This window comes from Chiloscyllium punctatum, chromosome 6, assembly GCF_047496795.1.
Source record: "Chiloscyllium punctatum isolate Juve2018m chromosome 6, sChiPun1.3, whole genome shotgun sequence".
Lineage (NCBI taxonomy): Eukaryota > Metazoa > Chordata > Chondrichthyes > Orectolobiformes > Hemiscylliidae > Chiloscyllium > Chiloscyllium punctatum.
The window spans coordinates 34,657,799-34,677,803 of NC_092744.1; the positions used below are offsets into that span (position 1 = coordinate 34,657,799).

The window sequence follows — 20,005 nt, forward strand, 5'->3', positions numbered from 1 at the left end:
TGTATATATTTACGTAGGACCCACTATTCCATCTTAATCATGTCATGCAATATAAGTTTATCGAATATTCCACTGGAATCCCATCTATTCCTGCAGCTTTTTCTTTCGTCATGTGTCGAATGATAGCTTCAACTTCTGTCACATTAGTGGGGAGTCCAAGATCATATTTGTGGAGTTGCAGGATTTCCTAAAACAGTCTTCATTAGCAATTTTATTACAGTTCAGGAATTCTTTGAAGTGTTCTTGAAGTATTTGGAAGCTGATATTTTCTCTATCTCTCAAAAGGGTTCTCTCCTTATTCTGCATTTGAGGCCAAGGGTATTGGGTGTACGTTGCCTTGGGGACACTGAGAAAACCCTGGGTGTCGTGCTTATCAGTAAGGAGTTGCAACTTTCTCAGTTCACCATTTGTTTTTGATTGTCCTAATTCTTCTGTGTATTCGCATCTTTGCTGAGTTCACTTTGTCTTGATGCCCGATGTTGTTCTGCTAGGCATGGAGAGGTTTTCTCTTTCGGGTGTAGGTTTGCTCGCTGAGCTGTAGGTTTGATATCCAGATGTTTCATTACCTGGCTAGGTAACAACATCAGTGGCAACTTCCAAGTGAAGCAAAGCTGTTGCCTCCTGCTTTTAATTTATATGTTTGTCCTGGATGGGGTTCCTGGGGTTTGTGATGTCATTTCCTGTTTGTTTTCTGAGGGATTGATAGATGGTATCTAGATCTGTGTGTTTGTTTATGGTGTTGTGGTTGGAGTGCCAGGCCTCTAGGAATTCTCTGGCATGTCTTTGGTTAGCCTGTCCCAGTAGAAACGGTGTTTCTTTTCCTCCGTGTGTAGGGCTACAAGGGAGAGAGGGTCGTGTCTTTTTGTGACTAAGACCCCTCGGAATCCTTGTTGCACACAAACCCACCAACATTCCCAAACAAAAACTAACAAACTTAAAAGACCCAGTACAACCCATGAACAAAACCAACGTCGTCTACAAGATTCCATGCAAGGACTGCCACAAACACTACGTAGGACAAACAGGAAGAAAGTTACCCACCAGGATATACGAACACCAGCTAGCCACAAAAAAACACGACCCTCTCTCCCTCGTAGCCCTACACACTGAGGGAAAAAAACCACTGTTTTGACTGGGACAACACATCTATCCTGGGACAGGCTAACCAAAAACATGCCAGAGAGTTCCTAGAGGCCTGGCACTCCAACCACAACGCCATAAACAAACACACAGATCTAGATGCCATCTATCAACCCTTCAGAAAACTAACAGGAAATGACATCACCACAAACCCCAGGAACCCCATCCAGGACAAACACATAAATAGAAAGCAGGAGACAACAGCTTCGCTTCACTTGGAGGTCGCCACTGATGATGTTACCATGCCAGGTAATGAATCATCTGGAAGTCAAACCTACAGTTCAGCGAGTAAACCTCACCCTGAGCTACAAACCTTCCAAAAGGTTTTCTCTTCTTGATGAGGTCTTTGATGAAATGGTCGTTCTTGTTGAACCAGTCTTGGTATTTCCTGGACTTGTAGCCATTGGTTACTTTCACAGCAAAAGATGATGGCTCTCTTCAGCTCTTTCCAGGTTCCTCCACTTAAAGTGAACTCTTTTGGAGACTTTGGTGAAAACATTTTTGGTTATCACTGCTCTGTTTGGCTGTTGAAGCCACTCAATGTTGAGCAGTTTTCTAAAGCATTTCTTCATTTTCAGCGGATTTGATGGACATTGAAGAGCAGATGAGCTGGTGGTCTGTCCAGCAGTCATCTGCATGGTCATTGTTTTGGTAATGAGCACATCCATTTTGTCTCTGGATCAGCGGATGACGTAGTTGATCGTGTGCTAGTTCTTTAATCATGGATGTCTTCAAGAAGTCTTGAACTTGTATTTTTAGTGTACCTTTAGGGTGATCTGCTAGTGGTCTCCACATTTGATGAGCAGGAGATTCCCGTTAAGAGTTGCAATTCTCGACTTCTTGCTTTGCAATGTTTCCTTTTCAGAGTTCGGTGTCCTTGCAAATCTTGGTGTTGAAGACCCTAAGGATAATGATTTTATCTTCCTCGGGCGTGGTGACCGTCGTATCAAGGGTGGAGTAGAAGCTGCCTTTGGACTCATCTAGGGTTGAAGCATAGGTGCTTACAGCTGTTGCCTGCTGGTTCTTGGCAGGTTGTAGACTGAGTGTTGTGTGGCAATTATTAATACCAACAGGGAGCTCAGAATCAGTTGACTGATTGCTTGATTAACAGAGAAATCCTTCCTCACATGGAACATTTCCCTTACCTGGAAAGCTACTTCTCAGTCTGATGTTGATGCAGAGAATCAACATCGAATGTAACTATTTCCACCACCTGGAAATACCTGCCATGCTTGTGGCTCTAGTATCAGGTTCATTAGCCAAGCAAGGACTGTCAGAACCCATGACCAGTAACATAGAATTGCCTAGTGGACAATCACATCCTTTAGTGAGTGATTCCTGGCAGTGATTTAAATATTAGTTTTCATGTATTTAATTAAGCTACTGCTTTTGATATTCTTGGAATGATTTGCTTTGAATTAATTAATAAAAATACATCATGTATTCCGTTCATCTCCGGTATTATTTCCCTGAAGTTTATATTCTGGAATTCTGGTTCTTTTCCAGGGTCATGAAAAGGAGGCCTTGCAGCTAATGGCAACATATTTACCCAAGGACTCCTCACCTGGTTCAGCTTATCAGGAAGGAGGAGGTCTGTATGCACTTGGTCTCATCCATGCAAATCATGGTGGTGACATCATAGAATACTTGCTCAACCAGCTAAAGAATGCCAGCAATGATGTAAGTGATGAATGCATTAAAAAATTGTCTTATACACTATAAAAGCTTTTAAAATCAGAATTCTAACTGACACAATGAGCACAAAGTTGCAGAAACTTTGTACAGTGATCATTGCTAGACTTAAGTGCACTGTATCAGATGTGGGTAAATAACAAGGTTTAGGCAAACAACACGATCGTTTGTGTTGCTACTGCAAGTTGAGAAAATTATTCTTGTTGTCAGCATATAGTTGCAGATGAACCTTTAAACTTCTGAAAGATCAGCTTCAATTTCCCACAGCAGAGAATATGAATTAATATTTCTAAATTGCTGTGCCATATTGGTCTAACCTCAGAAAACTTAATTTTTTGATTTCCACTTAAGACATGAGCCTGTCCTTCAAAGAAACTGCACTTTCAGCATTGACTTTATTATTTTAAATGACCTGTTGACATAAATTTGAGCTTTCGGAAATCTGCTCCTTTGAGAGGTGAAGTCTGACTCCTCTTCTAATGAAGGAGCAACTCTCCGGAAGCTTGTTATTTCAAATAAATCTATTGGACTATAGCCTGGTGTTGCGTGACTTCTCGTCTAAATAATATTAGCTCATTTAATTTTACTTGCCTGTTTTTCATATCAATCAAATCTCTTCAACAATTTTTTTCGTTCACATGTAGATTGTGCGTCATGGAGGGTGCCTTGGTCTTGGTTTGGCTGCACTTGGCACTGCGCGACAAGATGTCTATGACCTGCTCAAAACAAACCTGTACCAAGATGATGCTGTTACTGGTAAGGAAGCAAGAAATCTTATACTTTAATAAAAAGGTCAAAAATTATGTAGCATGCTCAGAATACTGTTATATTGCTAAATATCTTTTGGTTTCCAGTCCTTTGAATCTGAATTCCTTTTCCTCCTCTTTCATCTGTCTACTCCTGAAATAATTTTTTAAAAATCAATTTAGCAACTATTGTCATAAAGAATGGATTAGTGCACATGCACACCAGTGCATAGTAATATGCTGGTTGTTGCTCAGCTGTATTACACCCAGGTTGGCATCTCATGGATACAAATGTAATGGAAGGGGGTCTTGGGATACAGTGGTAGGGTCCCTTCCTCTGAGTAGGAGACCCACTTTCTGTCCCAAGGTGTGTCATGTCATGTCTGAATAGGTTGCTTAGAAGGTATTTTCAAATGTATTAGATGTATACTTGAAGATTTATTCAGATTGCAGGTCTACTTAATTTTTGTTATAACTTAAGCACTTTGAGATAATTTGTATTTGATTACAAATACTAGCTTACTTTGTAAGCAGATTACAAGTCTAATGGTAATTTACAACTTGTTATCTTGATAGTGTAGATCAACTTGGTAGTGTAGCATCTGAATTATTTGAAATCAGAACAAGTGATTTGTATAGCACATTTGATTTCGATGCATCCTGCACACATAATGGTGTTAACTGGATTTTGCTAGGCATTCATCTCAGTGTGAAATCATTAAATTAATGGTTTACCTGTTTCCCAATGAACTAAAAAAAACCTCTGACTGCTTTTCCTTCTAACACTTATCTAAAGTGGCAGTTACATATATTAGTCAGAATATACATATCTAGCTACATACATATCTAGCTAATGGTCTTATTGGTCTCAAAATATATTTATTCACTTAATTTCTAACATAATGGAAAAATACATCTTGCCAAAAATGTTTTACCCTGTCTCTGTGAATGACCTAAGGCAGCAGGGTAGAGAGATGTGGGTAGTAATCCATTTTACGAAGACGGCTACTTTTTGTAAGAAAGAGAGACGTGATACAGCTTTCTGTTCCTTACAATGTGTAAAGCAGACTTGAGTTGAAAAACATGTGCTCTGCAAATTAATTTTAGAACAGCTGGTCAGTCATTGTTGGGTGGACTTAAGACAAACTAATTCACCTGACTAGGGACAAAAAGATGTTTTCTTTGTTTTTTTTATTAGAGTAGCAATTTTTCTGTCCTGATATAATTGTATTGATTTTCCTGTCCTCTTCAGGTGAAGCAGCTGGTCTAGCACTGGGGCTCGTCATGCTAGGATCAAAGTCAGCCCAAGCAATTGAGGATATGGTGGGTTATGCACAGGAAACTCAGCATGAAAAGATTCTTCGTGGCTTGGCTGTAGGCATTGCTATGGTCATGTATGGCAGAATGGAGGAAGCAGATGCCTTAATTGAGAGTCTCTGTAGAGATAAGGTACGAGTAAATTGATGCATTTTTCCAAAGTGCTTTTCACTTTTTTATTGTGAAGTGAGCTGCATTACAGCACTTATAAAAATTTTTATATGTCAACTTTTTAAATGTATGTTAGTATTTCTGGAAGAGCACAATTTACAGTCATCACGTGTGTGCTTTTGTTTGAGACTATTAGTTTGTGGTAGGTAGTGGTGACTATTACTCATAAGCACTTTTTATTTTGTTTTGTGTTGTCATTAAATCAAGAATTTTCTCCAAGTATTAAGAGGAGAGATTAGTTTTCCTTTTAAATAATTGCTGATAAGAATAATTAAAACCTAAATAGTAATGGCAAAAGCCAATTTGATGCACTCAATCAACTTCTCCCAAAGGCTGTGTTCCAGCTAGTCCATCATTAATAATGACTGTGGAAAACTCATTAATTGAATATTGAGATTGATTTCTAATACTAACAGCATCAAGAAATATGGGGGGCAGCATTGGAAAATGGCATGGAAATGAATGATCTGTCATGGCTGAGAATTATGGAGAAGGCTCAAGGTGCTGAGTAGCCTGCTTCCATATTTCTAATAACAAGTCAGCCGCTTAGAACAAAGGAAGTTTAATTCGTGATTCCAAATTGCACTTGCTTGGGGAAAAAAAACTCAGAAAAATTGCAGATGGCTACAAGAATGGGAAATGCTTCAGAAGGTCAAGAGAGGTTACTAATTTCCAAGAAGAGTTTAGTCTTACAATTTCTGTTCAGACAATGTTATGTATGCACACATTTTACTTTTATTACATGCTTAATATATTTTCCGGGCACTTGTGATCTGTACAGGACCCCATTCTCAGACGTTCTGGAATGTACACTGTTGCAATGGCGTATTGTGGATCCGGGAATAACAAAGCGATCAGAAGACTGCTGCATGTTGCTGTAAGAAAAAATAGTAAAAAAAAAATTAAGTTTAAAAAAAATTGGTTTAATACATTATTTTCTTTTCCTATCTGGATGATTGTTGTTTCTCATTCTTGCCCCTCTTAAAAATGCTGACTTTTATTAGAATCTGATTGCAAGGGAACTGACACCTTATAATTGACCATGCTCCACTTGTAAGTCTTCACAGATGAACAGTTAAAAGGAAGAAATAATTTACATTTCAGTAGTGCCTTTCATGGTGTAAAGATGAATTACAGCTAATGAATACCTTTCAAGTGCAGTCATTGTTGTAATACAGCCTGTTATCCCACAGCAAGATCCCACAACCAGCAATGAAATAATGTCCAGGTAATCTATTACCTGAGATGTTACGTATCGGTTAGAGTGCTGGGAGAATTACCCAACTATTAAAAATACTTGGATATGATCTCTTACATCCATCTGAAGGACAGAGTTATTTCATACCTGAAATATAGCATCTCAATATGCGCAGCCTTGCTTGAAATCTGCACGGAGTACACAACATTGACACCAAACTCAATCATAGCGCTTTCCAACAGAAGACACTAATGAGAACTGGACAATTTGATCCTGACTGTTTTCTCACTTCCCCCAAGTCAGCCAGTTTCTTTAGTATGAGGACTGAAAGTCCAACTGATATCAGAGGAATTATTGCTCAAATAATATGACATGGCAAGAATCAAAATTTGACACTAGTGTCGACAGTTTTCAGTGGTTCATTGTGGGCTACCTATACTCGGTGTTTGGTAGAGTTAATTTCTATTGATCATTTGAAGCAACTTGACCTTTATTATAACACCCTTTATTAGTGTGCTTTGCTATTTAATGTGATCAGAGAGGAACTGCTTAAACCAATAGTCTTTACAGGAAAGAAGAAAACAATTGATCTTCTCGCAAAAATGCCTTGAATTTTAATTAATACATTCAATTGTGTTCATTTAGCTCATCTGATGAATCTGCGCAATGGCAAAATCAGAAACTCAGTTGAAAGTGGAAGTTATGCGTTTGATAAGGTCCCCCATGGTAGGCTACTGCAGAAAATACAGAGATATGGCATTGAGGGTGAGTTGGAGGTTTGGATTAGGAATTGGCTGGCTGGAAGAAGACAGAGGGTAGTAGTTGATGGCAAAGGTTCATCTTGGAGTGCCGTCACTAGTGGTGTTCCGCAAGGATCTGTTTTGGGACCATTGCTGTTTGTCATTTATAAAAATGACATGGAGGAAGGGTTAGAAGGTTGGGTGAGCAAGTTTGCGGATGATACGAAAGTCGGAGGAGTTGTAGACAGTGAGGAAGGATGTGGCAGGTTACAGCGGGATATAGAGAAGCTGCAGAGCTGGGCAGAAAGGTGGCAAATGGAGTTCAATGTAGCTAAGTGTGAGGTGATTCACTTTGGTAAGAGTAATAAAAAGATGGGGTACTGGGCTAATGGTCGGATACTTGGTAGTGTGGAAGAGCAGAGGGATCTTGGTGTCCATGTACACAGATCTCTGAAAGTTGCCACCCAGGTAAATAGTGCAGTGAAGAAGGCATATGGCGTACTGGCTTTTATTGGTAGAGGAATTGAGTTCCGGAGTCCTGAGGTCATGCTGCAGTTGTATAAGACTCTGGTGCGGCCACATCTGGAATATTGTGTGCAGTTTTGGTCGCCATACTATAGGAAGGATGTGGAGGCACTGGAACGGGTGCAGAGGAAGTTTACCAGGATGTTGCCTGGTATGGTAGGAAGATCCTATGAGGAAAGGCTGAGGCACTTGGGGTTGTTTTCATTGGAGAAAAGAAGGTTTAGGGGTGACTTGATAGAGGTGTACAAGATGATTAGGGGGTTAGATAGGGTTGACAGTGAGAACCTTTTTCCACGTATGGAGTCAGCTATTACAAGGGGGCATAGCTTTAAATTAAGGGGGGGTAGATATAGGACTGATGTTAGGGGTAGGTTCTTCACTCAGCGAGTCGTAAGTTCATGGAATGCCCTGCCAGTAGCAGTGGTGGACTCTCCCTCTTTATGGGTATTTAAGCGGGCATTGGATAGGTATATGGAGGATAGTGGGTTAGTGTAGGTTAGGTGGGCTTTGATCGGCGCAACATCGAGGGCCGAAGGGCCTGTACTGCGCTGTATTCTTCTATGTTCTATGTTCTATGTTATGCAATATGCACTAAAACTCAAAATTCACAAATATAATTTTTCCCTGAAATACTTAAATACATTATATATTAATGTGAAGCTAGTTTTCCAGTCAACATAAATCAGGATAAAATAAGATTTCTAGGTCTAAAGTCAGGTATTCTTCTTGCTGAACAATCCCCATTTCTTATTTTCATGACAATATGTTCACATAACACTTTGCTTGCAATACATGTAATTACAACCAGAAATTCTACAGTTTGTGACAATTGCATCTGTTTAATGTTGATTATGTGGCATCTGTCTAAATTTTGACATTCCAAGAAGTTGCCACCAGAATTTGGGGGGATGAGCTTCCAGTTATACATTTGTTTTCAGATCCTTAGGATATCTACAAATATTTCAGTCAAATAATTATTTTTGTGTACAATGGTTGTGTAGAAGATGTACATTTTCATTTCAGATGATATTTACTTTGAAGATTAGGCTTGATATTGCTAAAGACCTGCCTCAGATTAAAGATTTTTCTTTGCTATTTCAGGTGAGTGATGTCAATGATGATGTCAGACGTGCTGCAGTTGAGTCACTTGGTTTTATCTTATTCAGGTATAGTTTTCTGTTCAATTATTTTGGTACTGAATATTTTGGTTTAAAATTACAACTTAAGTGCTAGCTTATACATTGCCTGGTCTACAGTTATTTCTTCTTCTCCCACATGGTGGTGATATTGTTGCTGTTTTGGACTAGAGGAACATTTATCCTCTTTTGTACTAAATTGGTAGAAAAAAAGTCCCTATGTGCTGATGAGTGAAGATGCTTTCATATGTTCATAGTGAAATTCCATTTTGGTGTGTTCACCTTTCTATTTCTCTTCCCAGACATTGTCCTAGACTACTTCATTATACTTTGTTATCATTAGCTTGAAAGAAAGTTGATGTCATTTTGAATAAGTGAAAATATCCTGTTACGTAGCTTTTTTTTATTGCTAAGACAAAAATGTTTTCTGTCTTCCCTATTGGATAATATGTAGTTAAAGGGTATGTTTTCCATTTGCTAAATCTTGTCATGTAATCTTCTGAGTACCTTTTTAATCCTTTTGCAATGCTCCTATTGTAGCTCCAAAATTAGTGAAGACCCTCGTCATCCTTGAAAGCTTTTCACAGGTTGCTGCTGCATGCATTCATTGTCAGTTTAATTGTAATCTGTGTGTTTTGAAGTGTCAGCACCCAAAATGCTGGTCTGGGTAAAGTTGTGAGGTCAGCAAGTTTGGGCTCAGTTTTGTGATATTTCTCTTTTTGTTAATGAGAAAATTGTTCAATTTTTGAGGTAGTTTGTATAGTGAAGAACAGAATGCATCCAGTATCAGAGTAAGGTTTTTCTTCTTATTTTTTTTGTTAACAATACCATTAGCTTTTATATTTATTTTGGTGTGCTACACAAACCTTACTCTGATACTGACATACATTACACAAGAAGAACAGGAACGAAACAATCATTTGCTTTACCAAGGCTGACGCAGGCAGTAATGTTTAGACATCTCAATTTGAGATTTTTTTAACTACCAGAGGATATGTGAGAATTTTTTTCTAGAAGATCTATTATGAGAGGGGTTGTACAGTCCCCAGGGCGCTCTCAGACTTTTTTTTTATTTATTTGTTTTTTTGAGAGATTTAATAGTCCCTCCAGAATCAAAATTTAGGCTGTCCAGCAGCCATATTTCTGAAATGTTCCACTGCCTGGTTAAAGACTCAAATTCTGATCTTGCATATGGCTAAATCCTAAATAAAGAACTGTGGATGCTGGAAACCTAAAGCACAAACAGAAAGTGCTGGAGAAACTGAGAAGGTCTGACAGCATCAGTCACTACGAAGAGTCACTGGACTTGGAATGTTAACTCTGTTTCACTCTCGATGGATGCTGCCAGACCTCCTCAGTTTTTCCAATGCTTTCTACTTGCCATCGGCCATGCTTTGGAGTGTTTCCATTGATCTTCCTTGTGTAATATGGAGAGGGAAGACGTATTGGTGAGGGTCAAGGGAAACGTTGTTGCATCCCACTTGAATGCACCTCCCCGATGATTTGAACAAAGCCCATTTAGGAGAGGTGTTTTACATCATTATAAACATGCAAATGTATACAAGTGTTTACTGTTCAAGGCATTCACTGGCTTGTTGTCCAATATGTCAACTTATTGTAAATACAACTTGACATTTATGCGTTAACATTTGCCCTTTGAAGTGATAAGTTTGGTATGATGTGGAATTGTTGGAGGTGGTCAGGATTGTTATAATCCCAATTTGATATTAAAACTAGTTGCTAAGTAGTAAATTGTAAAGTACTAAAAACCAACTGCTAGACTTCTAAAGTTTTTAAAATTCTTTCTGGATAAAGTTGATTTTAGCTCTTACTAATGAACGCCCATGACTGCATGTTTATTCTTGAAACAAAAATAATTGCAGGCTCAATTTGATTTGGGAAATGTTAACTTTAATTAGCATGTTTTGAATTTACATAAAATTATGGCTAACCTCCTAAGTTCATTGGGTAATGAGTTTTTTACATGCAAGCTGAATGCAAGGTTTTCTGTGTTAAATAACAACAATTGCATTTCACTTCTGGTTAACTATAATTTATGAAGAAAGGAACCTTTCGATGATCCTATCTCTTTAAATTTTGATTATGCTAGCCGCCTTGGATTCAAAACTGAGTTATGAGCTGTAATAATTTGTTTAGTGATGGTTTACATTCCTGTCTGCCTGAATTCCCTTCGAGGGTATAGAGATGGCGTCTGATCTGATTTGTTATTGTATAGTCCAGCCATAACTCTCGACCACCTGAATACCAAATAATAACTGTCCAAGTGTTCTAGGGGAGGTGCCAGTTGATTTAGTCTTCCATCAGTTTTTGAGTGTAGAGAATTAAAGCTGAAATTAGGTGGCACAGTGGCTAAGTAGTTAGCACTGCTGCTTCACAGCATCAAGGACTCAGGTTCGATTCCAGCCTTGGATGAGTGTGTGTGTGTGGAGTTTGCACATTCTCCAAGTCTGTGTGGGTTTCCTCCGAGTGCTCCAGTTGCCTCCCACAGACCAAAGGTGTGCAGCATAGGTTGATTGACAATGCTAAATTACCCATAATGTCCAGGTATGTGCAGGCAAGATGAATTAACCATGGAAAATGCACGGTTCCAGGTATAGATAGGGGAGAGTCTGGATAGGACATTCTTTTGGGGGGGGGGGGCTGCTATGTGACTCAATGGACCAAATAACCTGCTTTCACATTGTAGGGATTCTAAAATTCTGAAAAAAAATCATATACTCTATCTTCACAAGTTTCTATGTTACTGAAGGATTTTGAGATTTTTATTTGCAATTCAATGTTTAATGTTGGATCTCCTACCTCACTCAGAAAAATATAAAATCATCCAATGCATTATTCCAGCTTAGATTGGGCAAGTTCTGAGAGAGTGTTAAGTTCTTTTTCCCTGAGGTCCTTACACACTTTATATAACAGCAACATGCCAACTTCTGTGAACAACAACCAACTTTTATTAAGCAGAGTACAATACAAGCTTTGGAGAAACCGTGAACACTCCTTGCCATGCTTGCAAGTCGTGTCCAGGGTGTCTCTGAACAAAGGAAAAAGTCCTTCCTTTGTACAGAATTTTTACATCACAGTTAGTAATGTCCACAAACAAGCCCCAGTCACTACCTCACTCAAGATACAATGCAGTGACCACCTCGCCTCCAGAAACAATGTACTGCAAATCATCCTTTAATGGCCAGATCTGGTGTGAATTGTATTTTTTTTAAACTACAGGGAGTACTCAGAATTTCAGTTGCAACGTTCCAACTGACTTCTGAATAAGTGGTGATGATGCAGATCATCCCTGAATGGCAAGAGATGGGAATGTAAACCTCCCACTTTCCAACTTTAAGACAAAGACACACCACTCTACCCTCGGCATTCAATTTCTTGCAGGTCAGCAGAGCACATTAACTCTCTAATATCATGAACGATCAAAGAAGGTATTTGTGAGATGTGAATTTTATAAAAATCTAAGACAAATAGTTTTTAGTAGTTCAATTGTTTTACATTTATAGTGGTATCTCCATAAAGCTGGAGTACTCCAGGGACCTAACAATATGGATGGTTTTGTTTTGCTTTATCTGTGCTTTTGAAACTTACGATTTTGACCAAAAGAATTTGCTTACAAAGCTGAATCATCTTAAAGGTGATGAACATTTCTGTCTTTAAAATGGAAAGAGAAGAATCAGTTTCCAGGCCTCCAGTTTTATGTTAGCTTATTTCGATCATTAGTTTAAATAACCTTCTGCAAAGATCCATTTTTGGTATTAAGTGTATGTAATGGAACAGGTTTTACATTTTTTAGAATCTCTTAGGCTTGGTCATGTTTAATTCTTCTTTTTTAGGAACTAAACAGATGTTTTACAAACTCAGTTTTTACTGGTATTTTACAGTATTCCTTGTCTGATGAAGCTCAATTTAAGCCCACTATCAAAAGTAGATATACTTTTGTCTTAATCATAATCAAATACTTATTTCTTAATGTTTTTTGATCCATTGGGTGAGATTCTACTCAATGGTGTTTACTGTTTGTTAATATAGGGGATAATAGCATGCTTTCACACATGAAGGATAAATGGTGTACCTGAAAATAACTTTCTGTAACTTAAAAGTTGACACCAAATAATTAAGAGCCTAGCCATGTTGCAAAATTTGTTTATCATAATAATTGTGTTTTAATTTATGGCATGAGGAAGATATCATGAAATCATTAACGAACAGTTGTGTAATAATAGTTGGAGAATCTTTTTGCTCCACCACAATGTAATGGATGCGTTTTGAGTTTTCATATTCTTGATGTCCACCTCGCTCTATCTGTCTTCAAGAGATTGGGCAATTCAGCAAGGCAAATTGGAAATCTGAGGAGTAGTGATCATGCCTTTTCTATTCCCTCGCTTTGCCCTCTGGAATGCTTTGTTCCTCTGGCTCTTTTGCATGTTCCCAACAATCAAAGCCTCCTTGTCTTCAGATTCCTAAGGCCTATGTTGGAATTTTGTCTCCCTACTATTTCCTTTAGCTTTTTTAAAGACAGGCTTTTAGTCACCCTTCCAGTATAATCTTAGACTCAGCATTTTTTTTATTAAACCATTCTGAATTACTTTGAGGTGCTTTTTCTTTTTTTTTGCCTTGCAAAAGAAGAGGATTGGCTTGGGTTTCAGGAGAAGGTTGCTATCTGGCCAACTTCTATGAAGGACATGTCCAATATAAAGTTTTTCTAAAACGCAGGCAAAATGAAATTGTATCTCAAAAATAAAGTCTTTATCTGCAAAAAAAACTGCATGGAAATTATGACTAACAAAGCCTCACTGTGTTACATGATGGTAATGTACAAGATGTGTTAGTTTTCTCACAACTAAACTCTGAATGAAGCATTTTTTTCACCTCACTTCTGAAAGGACTACTGTTCATAACTGCTGTTCACGTTATGAACCTGGCACACAGGGATATTGAAAAGTATGAAAGACGTTTAAAATAAATAGGCTTCTTCTATAATATTCCTATTGAAATGCACTTAATAAATTTGAAAGCTGGCCAAAAAAAAATTGTTCATAATTTAAATAACAATATTACAACAACAATTTAAATGACAGAGTAACTTCATATTGCAACACTATGTATTGGTGTTCCTTTTCTACTCAATAAAGGTCTACTTTGGAATGTGATGGATAAAATTGCAAGACCCAACACTTGTTGGGTGATAAAGTGGCATTCAGAGATATTTGGAATGGGAAGCTTTCCAAGGGATCTATTATTAGAAACCAGGACAATATTATGTAAATGATTCAGGAGTTTTGAGTTTGTACATTTGAACTGAAATAAATGGCCACCTCACAAAGAGATATATGTATATAATACCTGATGAAAGGAGAAAGCAGAATAATTTTTATAAAACATGATTACCAGTGCAGGAATCTGACCGACTTGTTGCTATTGATTAGTGAATGGAAAAAGCAGGTAAAGTTCTTGTTAATCATTACCAACTAACAAATATTTGTAGACATAAGATTGGAGGTTGCTTTGAAGTTGTTTATTGTTGAATTGCTCGTCATACGTGAGGAATGTTCAATTCGATTATATAGCCACTGGCCGAAATGGAATAATAACTCAATGTAAAAGGGTCATGACGTCTGAAATTAGTTGTAATATTAGAACCTAACCATCTTGTTACTATACAATCGCTAATCTAGTCAAGGGATTACTTATAAAACTTTCATTAAACTTTAAGTGCAAAACAAAGTATAATTAGGGTTTCCTTGGTAAATTTATTTTCAAACTGCATTGCTTCTGTATGGAGAGTATTATTTTAAACGAATAACACAATCTTTGAAGGTACTATAAGCCATTTGTTGTTTATAAAGTGAAATTAGATGTGACAGGATATCCAATATTGAATTCAATGGTAATAGATCTGTACTGGTCAAGAAGGCATACAATGATTATCTCTGTTTACAGAAAAATATTCTGACAAATCATTTGCCTCTTGTTAATTGTAATGCCTGCATGCTGCACTCCTTTTTTTGGAAAAGTCAATTTCCAAGGATTTTCCATACTGACTCATGGATTGTAATGCTCTTTGATGCAAGATCCATGAAAAGAAAGGATCAAATAGGAGCAAGCGTTAGGACCGTCAATGATGAATCAACTTCGGAGTTTCATGGCCTGATTGGCAAAAATTAGAATTGTGATCTCTTGTGAAGTTTAATGAGATTTGGTGACTCACCATGTCAATACCATCTTGGGGAAGAGTTGTTGAGAAACCTGTTTTGAGCATATTTGCTTCATGATGTATGCTGTGGCATGTTTGATCACAGTCTGATTTCCGTAAGGATTACTATTCTAATGTCGTAAAGTTGGATGTTGTATATTCAAAACCACGGAATTTTATGCTTTTATTGCTTTGCTAGTCTCCTGGATCTCTGACTTTGTGTACTTAAAGGAAAAAAGGTTAATAGTCCCGAGCCAGATAATAACACAAGTTTGGCCGTCTGGTTTGAGATCTTAACACCTTCCAGTATTTAATGTTATAGCTTTGTGCAAATCGGTTTGCTTCCTGTCATGACTGTTTCTGCTTGGCTTTGGTATAATGGCAAAATTAAGATGTAAAACTTCTTAAGGTGATGACCACCGTAACTCCAGCAGATTTTGATCTCAAATGCAGCAAGCGAGTCTTCGTGGAATGGCACATAAGCTCAGTGATTAGCATTGCTGCCTCATAACGTCAGGGACCCAGGTTCAATTCCACCCTTGCTCAATAGTCTATGTGGACATTCTCCTCGTGTCTGCATGGTTTCCCTCCGGTGCTCCCACAGTCCAAAGATGTGCAAGTTAGGTGGATTGGACATGCTCAATTACCCACAGTGTCCAGGGTTATGCAGGCTAGATGAAATAGCCATAGGAATAGAAGGTTACAAGGACAGGGTGGAGTACTCTTCTGAGTGTCCGTGTGGATTTGATGGATAAATGGCCTGCTTTCACAGTGTAGGGATTCTATGATTCTAACTACAACATATGAACTTGATTTTATGGTGACCAGCAGACCCCTGTCCTTTCTCATGAAGTTGAAAAGATAGACTATTTTTTCACAATAGGGGTGCTTATTCCATGAAGAGCCCAACTGATTAATAGTGATTTGAAGAAGTCAATTTTTTTTAACTCATAAGGATTTTGCAGTAAGGTTGAATTCCATTATTCTGTTCATGTTTGTTCGAAGCTGTTTGGTCAGTTCTTCTCTTTCATGCATTTCCTCTGCTACTTTTTCATTTTTTGATTTTATTTTTCCTGTCCTCTTAAAGTTTATTAGAACTTGTAAAGCATATCCAATGGAGAGACCTGTTCAGAGATAGTTGTTTAGCACACAGTTGTTTAAACCAAACTATTGGATGCCAATCAGATTGAGATTAAAGGATGGAATAATTTATGTTAGAAGCACAAACTGGTCATAGTTAACTGAATATTTTGACTGGCTGTAGCAGATGTTTTTGCAAATAGGGGAAAATATTTTAAAAACTTTATTCCTAAGTGAGGTTAATGTCCCAGCAGTAATCTGGATCCCTCCACCTTTAAAACATGGCCATAATATAAATTCCATTTTAAAAGAAGGAATATTGATATTGGAATTTTGAGTAAATCTCATCTGCTTTTCCAACCGCAGCCAGCCACTTAATATAGTGAATAAGCCAAAAAATATTTTTTGAGAAACAATTTTTGTCAGGTTATTGTGTAGAATGAGGTTTATTTACTTTTAGCTTTTCATTGGAGCAAACGTGAAATGAATGCAAGATCTACACTAAACAGAACTTGTACAATTCTGGCCAATGTTGTCTCTCATAAGGACTAAAGCTGAAGAAAAGTGAATATGGCCATTCACTAACTTCTGGTCATGGTCATGTTGCCAGGCAATAATTGTTTGGGTTCTACTTTTGTAGACCCTTCATATTGTTTATGGGGCTCAGTCGCTGGTTGGCCAGTTTGATGCAGACTGGTGCCAATGGCATGGATTCAGTTCCCATACCAGCTGAAGTTACCATGAAGCACTCCCATTCTCAACTTCTCCCCTTGCTTCATGCGCAGTGACCCTCAGGTTAAGCCACCACATCTCATGCGAGAGCAGTCCTTTGGTCTGGTAAGACTATGGTGACATTATGTTTAACTGTGACAATACAACAAGTAAAAATTAATAAAGTAGGAAATACAGCTTAAAAGCATTGAAAAATTAGTAACACAAAACTGCAGATGTAATGGAAACAAACTTTGCTGACTGATATTACATGTAAATCAACAAATTAAGTTGGTTAAAATTCTTTTAAATAATTTTGTTCTGAGTAACTGAGATTCCTATTGTTCAAAGTAAGGTTTTAAAACAAAAATACATTTCATGACATTAAAATTATTCATGGTAATGAATTTTATGGTAATAACCTTCTTTATTATGAGGTTCAGCTTCCCTGAATATTTTTCTCCAGCATAACTGGAGAGTTTTCAGCAACCCCATTACATTTTCAACAAACAATAGTTTGACAAGTATTGAAGCATACATGAATAAGTAACTTCTGAGCTACGTAAGTGTATTGTCCCTAATGCTGCGAACATTTTAAATGTATTCACATTTCCCAAAAAGATCTTTAAACAAACTGGAGATTAAATTTCAAGTAAGCATTCCTGTAAAATATTTATTCGTTGATTTTCTGCAAGAACTCAATGATAACCTCATGAGTCAGTTACTCAGTGCCTGTTCTTAAACATCAGTGGTTTATTTTGTTTGAAAGCAAATTCCAGTTTGTTTATCAAGCACGCGTTTCTTTTCATGCAGATGGTGTAGATTCTTTTCTGAATTATGCAAGTCTAGTTAGAAGATAATTTTGAATTACTAGGTTCCTCCAGATTGACTGCTCTCTCTCAAACTCTCTCAGCAAGCTCTCTCTCAAACTTTCTGTGTGCTAGAGTCTGTTAGCAAAAACATGAATTGTACACTGACTGCAAAAATGGAGAACTGGCTGAAGGCAGGAAACAGTGGGAAAGCTTCCACCTGAAGGATCATGTACAGATCTAAGCATTTGAGACCAAGAGAAATAGAAACAAGATTAGGCGTACAGCTGCTCATGCCTGCTCTGCAGTTCAATAGGATCATAGCTATTCAACATTCCAATTTTTATTTTTACTAACTTATTATTACTTTTCCCCATAACCTTTGATTTCCCTTGAAACAGCCTTTGTGGTCTGAAAAAAGTTCTCGAGGATTTAGTCTGCCTCAGACAGGAACTTTTAATGATGTCAGCCGGTCTCTTAAGAGGTCTGATTAACTTAAAAGCAATTTGTCTACTGGTGCAAGAATATAAAATAAAATTTTGTTTTGGTTTGAAATTGATCTCAAAGCCTTCTGCTCACCATGTAGAATTTTCTAATGCACCTCTTTGGAGATGGAGATGAACACCTCTTGAGCAGGTGGATCTTGAATCTGGGTGTCCTGATTCTGGAAGGGATAATACCAGTGTACCACAAATATTACACCACTGTATATACTTCTTCAATTTCTCCACAGCTGGACTAGCATAACACTAGATGAGACACAGATGGATTTCAATTATTGATTTATTCATCTGTAGTTAAAATGCATAAAATAGTGAGTATCACCTGAGGCAATCACTGCAACATCTGTTCATGTGCAATTGCAAAAGGTTAAAGATTCAAAAATACTAGGCTACACTTTGCCTACATAAGTTTAAAAGCTTAGTCTCTCTGTGACCGAGTGCTATTGACATTAACAGAAGGCTGTATAGAGAATAAATTAGAGTATTGGTGTCATTGTTCAGATTTTTGCAAGCCTGTTCTTTGAACCCTTACTCCCTTATGCACATTCCATGATGCATGCTCAGTGCTCAGCCTCTAATGCTGTCTGCTCCCAGATCTTTGGATCTGTCAGTACTCTGAGAATTGGTGGCAATGTTTAGTAATAATTTAGTAAAAATCAAAAATACTAGAAGTACTCTAGACTAGCAGCGTTTGTGCAGAGAGAAACTGTCAGCATTTCAGATCATTGACTCTTTGTCAGACTAGGTCATTGACCTGAAAAGTTAACTCTCTTGCCACAGGCATGCTTAGACCTGCTGGACATTTGTAGCATTTTCTGGTTTGCTTTTCAGTTTTCCAGCATCTGCAGTATTTTCTTGAATTAATGAGTTCACATCCAGGAGTATACAACTTTTGTCCTTATAAAACTTTTTGACTGTGAACAAGTTTAAAGGGAGTACGTGTACTTAAAATGGTGTATTACTCCTTGTTGCCTCTATCCTCCCTGGTACAGTACAAAAGGTTATATATAATCTTTTCTTTCTCACGTGATCTATCAATATTCATTCTCTTTTTAGGTGCTGTATATCTTTCAGGGCAGTTGTTCTGTCAGATCCTCAGAAACATGTTTGAAGTTCCAAGATTGGAATGTGCAATATTTAAGCCTAAAACTTGGACGCTACTATAATATGAAACCCACCATGTGGCTTTAGGTCTTCCCTTACAGAAGTTTTTAACATAAAAGCAAAAGGCTTCTTGACTGAACATTACAAAATTGGAAATGATGAAATTGGAATTTGGTCATAACAGAGCACCAAAATGCCGTCCGGTCTTGGCAGAATTTTAATGTTTGCTTGCTGTTGCTGTTGTAACTATTTGTTTGAAACATAAAAACATAGAAAATAGGAGTAAAATTAGGTCATTTGAACCTACTTCACTGTTCAATATGATTGTGGTTGCTCATCCATCTCAGTACTCTGTTCCCGCTTTCTGCATGCCTTTTAATCCCTAAGATCTATATATAACTTGAAAACATTTAATGTTTTGGCCTAACCACATTCTGTGACAGAGAATGCTGCAACCTGAGCGGTCCCTGGGTGAATAACTTTTGAAATGACCTACCCATAACCAACAAGTTAATGTAACATTAATAGTGGAGAAATGTTTTTTGGAAACAGTTATTTGAGAGAGAATTAAATAGTCGCTTCAAAAAAGATGTGTTGAATAGGAAGAATCAGCATGGATTTCTAAAGGGCAAAACATGTTTAACTAACTTGCAGTATTTTGAAGAAGTAATAGAAAGAGTTGATTCAGGTGAAGCTTTTGATGTACACTTCCAAAAAGGCATTTCATGCAGAGTGTCTCAAAAAATTTGAGGAAAGTAGTTGGACATAGTATAAAAGGGGCGGCAGCAGCAACATGGTTACAAAATTGGCTGACTGGATAAATAACAGAGAGTAAGGGTCAATAGATATTTTTCGAGCTAGAGGAAGGTTTGTAGTGGAGATCCCAAGGGGGTTGGTTTTGGATCCCTTGCTTTTCTGA

At 37.6% G+C, this 20,005-nt stretch overlaps 1 protein-coding gene across 1 annotated transcript in view; it reads left to right on the plus strand.

The window, feature by feature from the left end:
• Positions 1-20,005, plus strand: part of psmd1 (proteasome 26S subunit, non-ATPase 1) — a 100,004-nt gene that overhangs the window by 25,035 nt on the left and 54,964 nt on the right. The window contains exons 12-16 of the mRNA XM_072572401.1: positions 2,647-2,820; positions 3,477-3,588; positions 4,831-5,027; positions 5,848-5,943; positions 8,631-8,695. Coding sequence (XP_072428502.1) covers positions 2,647-2,820; positions 3,477-3,588; positions 4,831-5,027; positions 5,848-5,943; positions 8,631-8,695 — 644 coding nt within the window. The remainder of the gene's footprint in view (positions 1-2,646; positions 2,821-3,476; positions 3,589-4,830; positions 5,028-5,847; positions 5,944-8,630; positions 8,696-20,005) is intronic.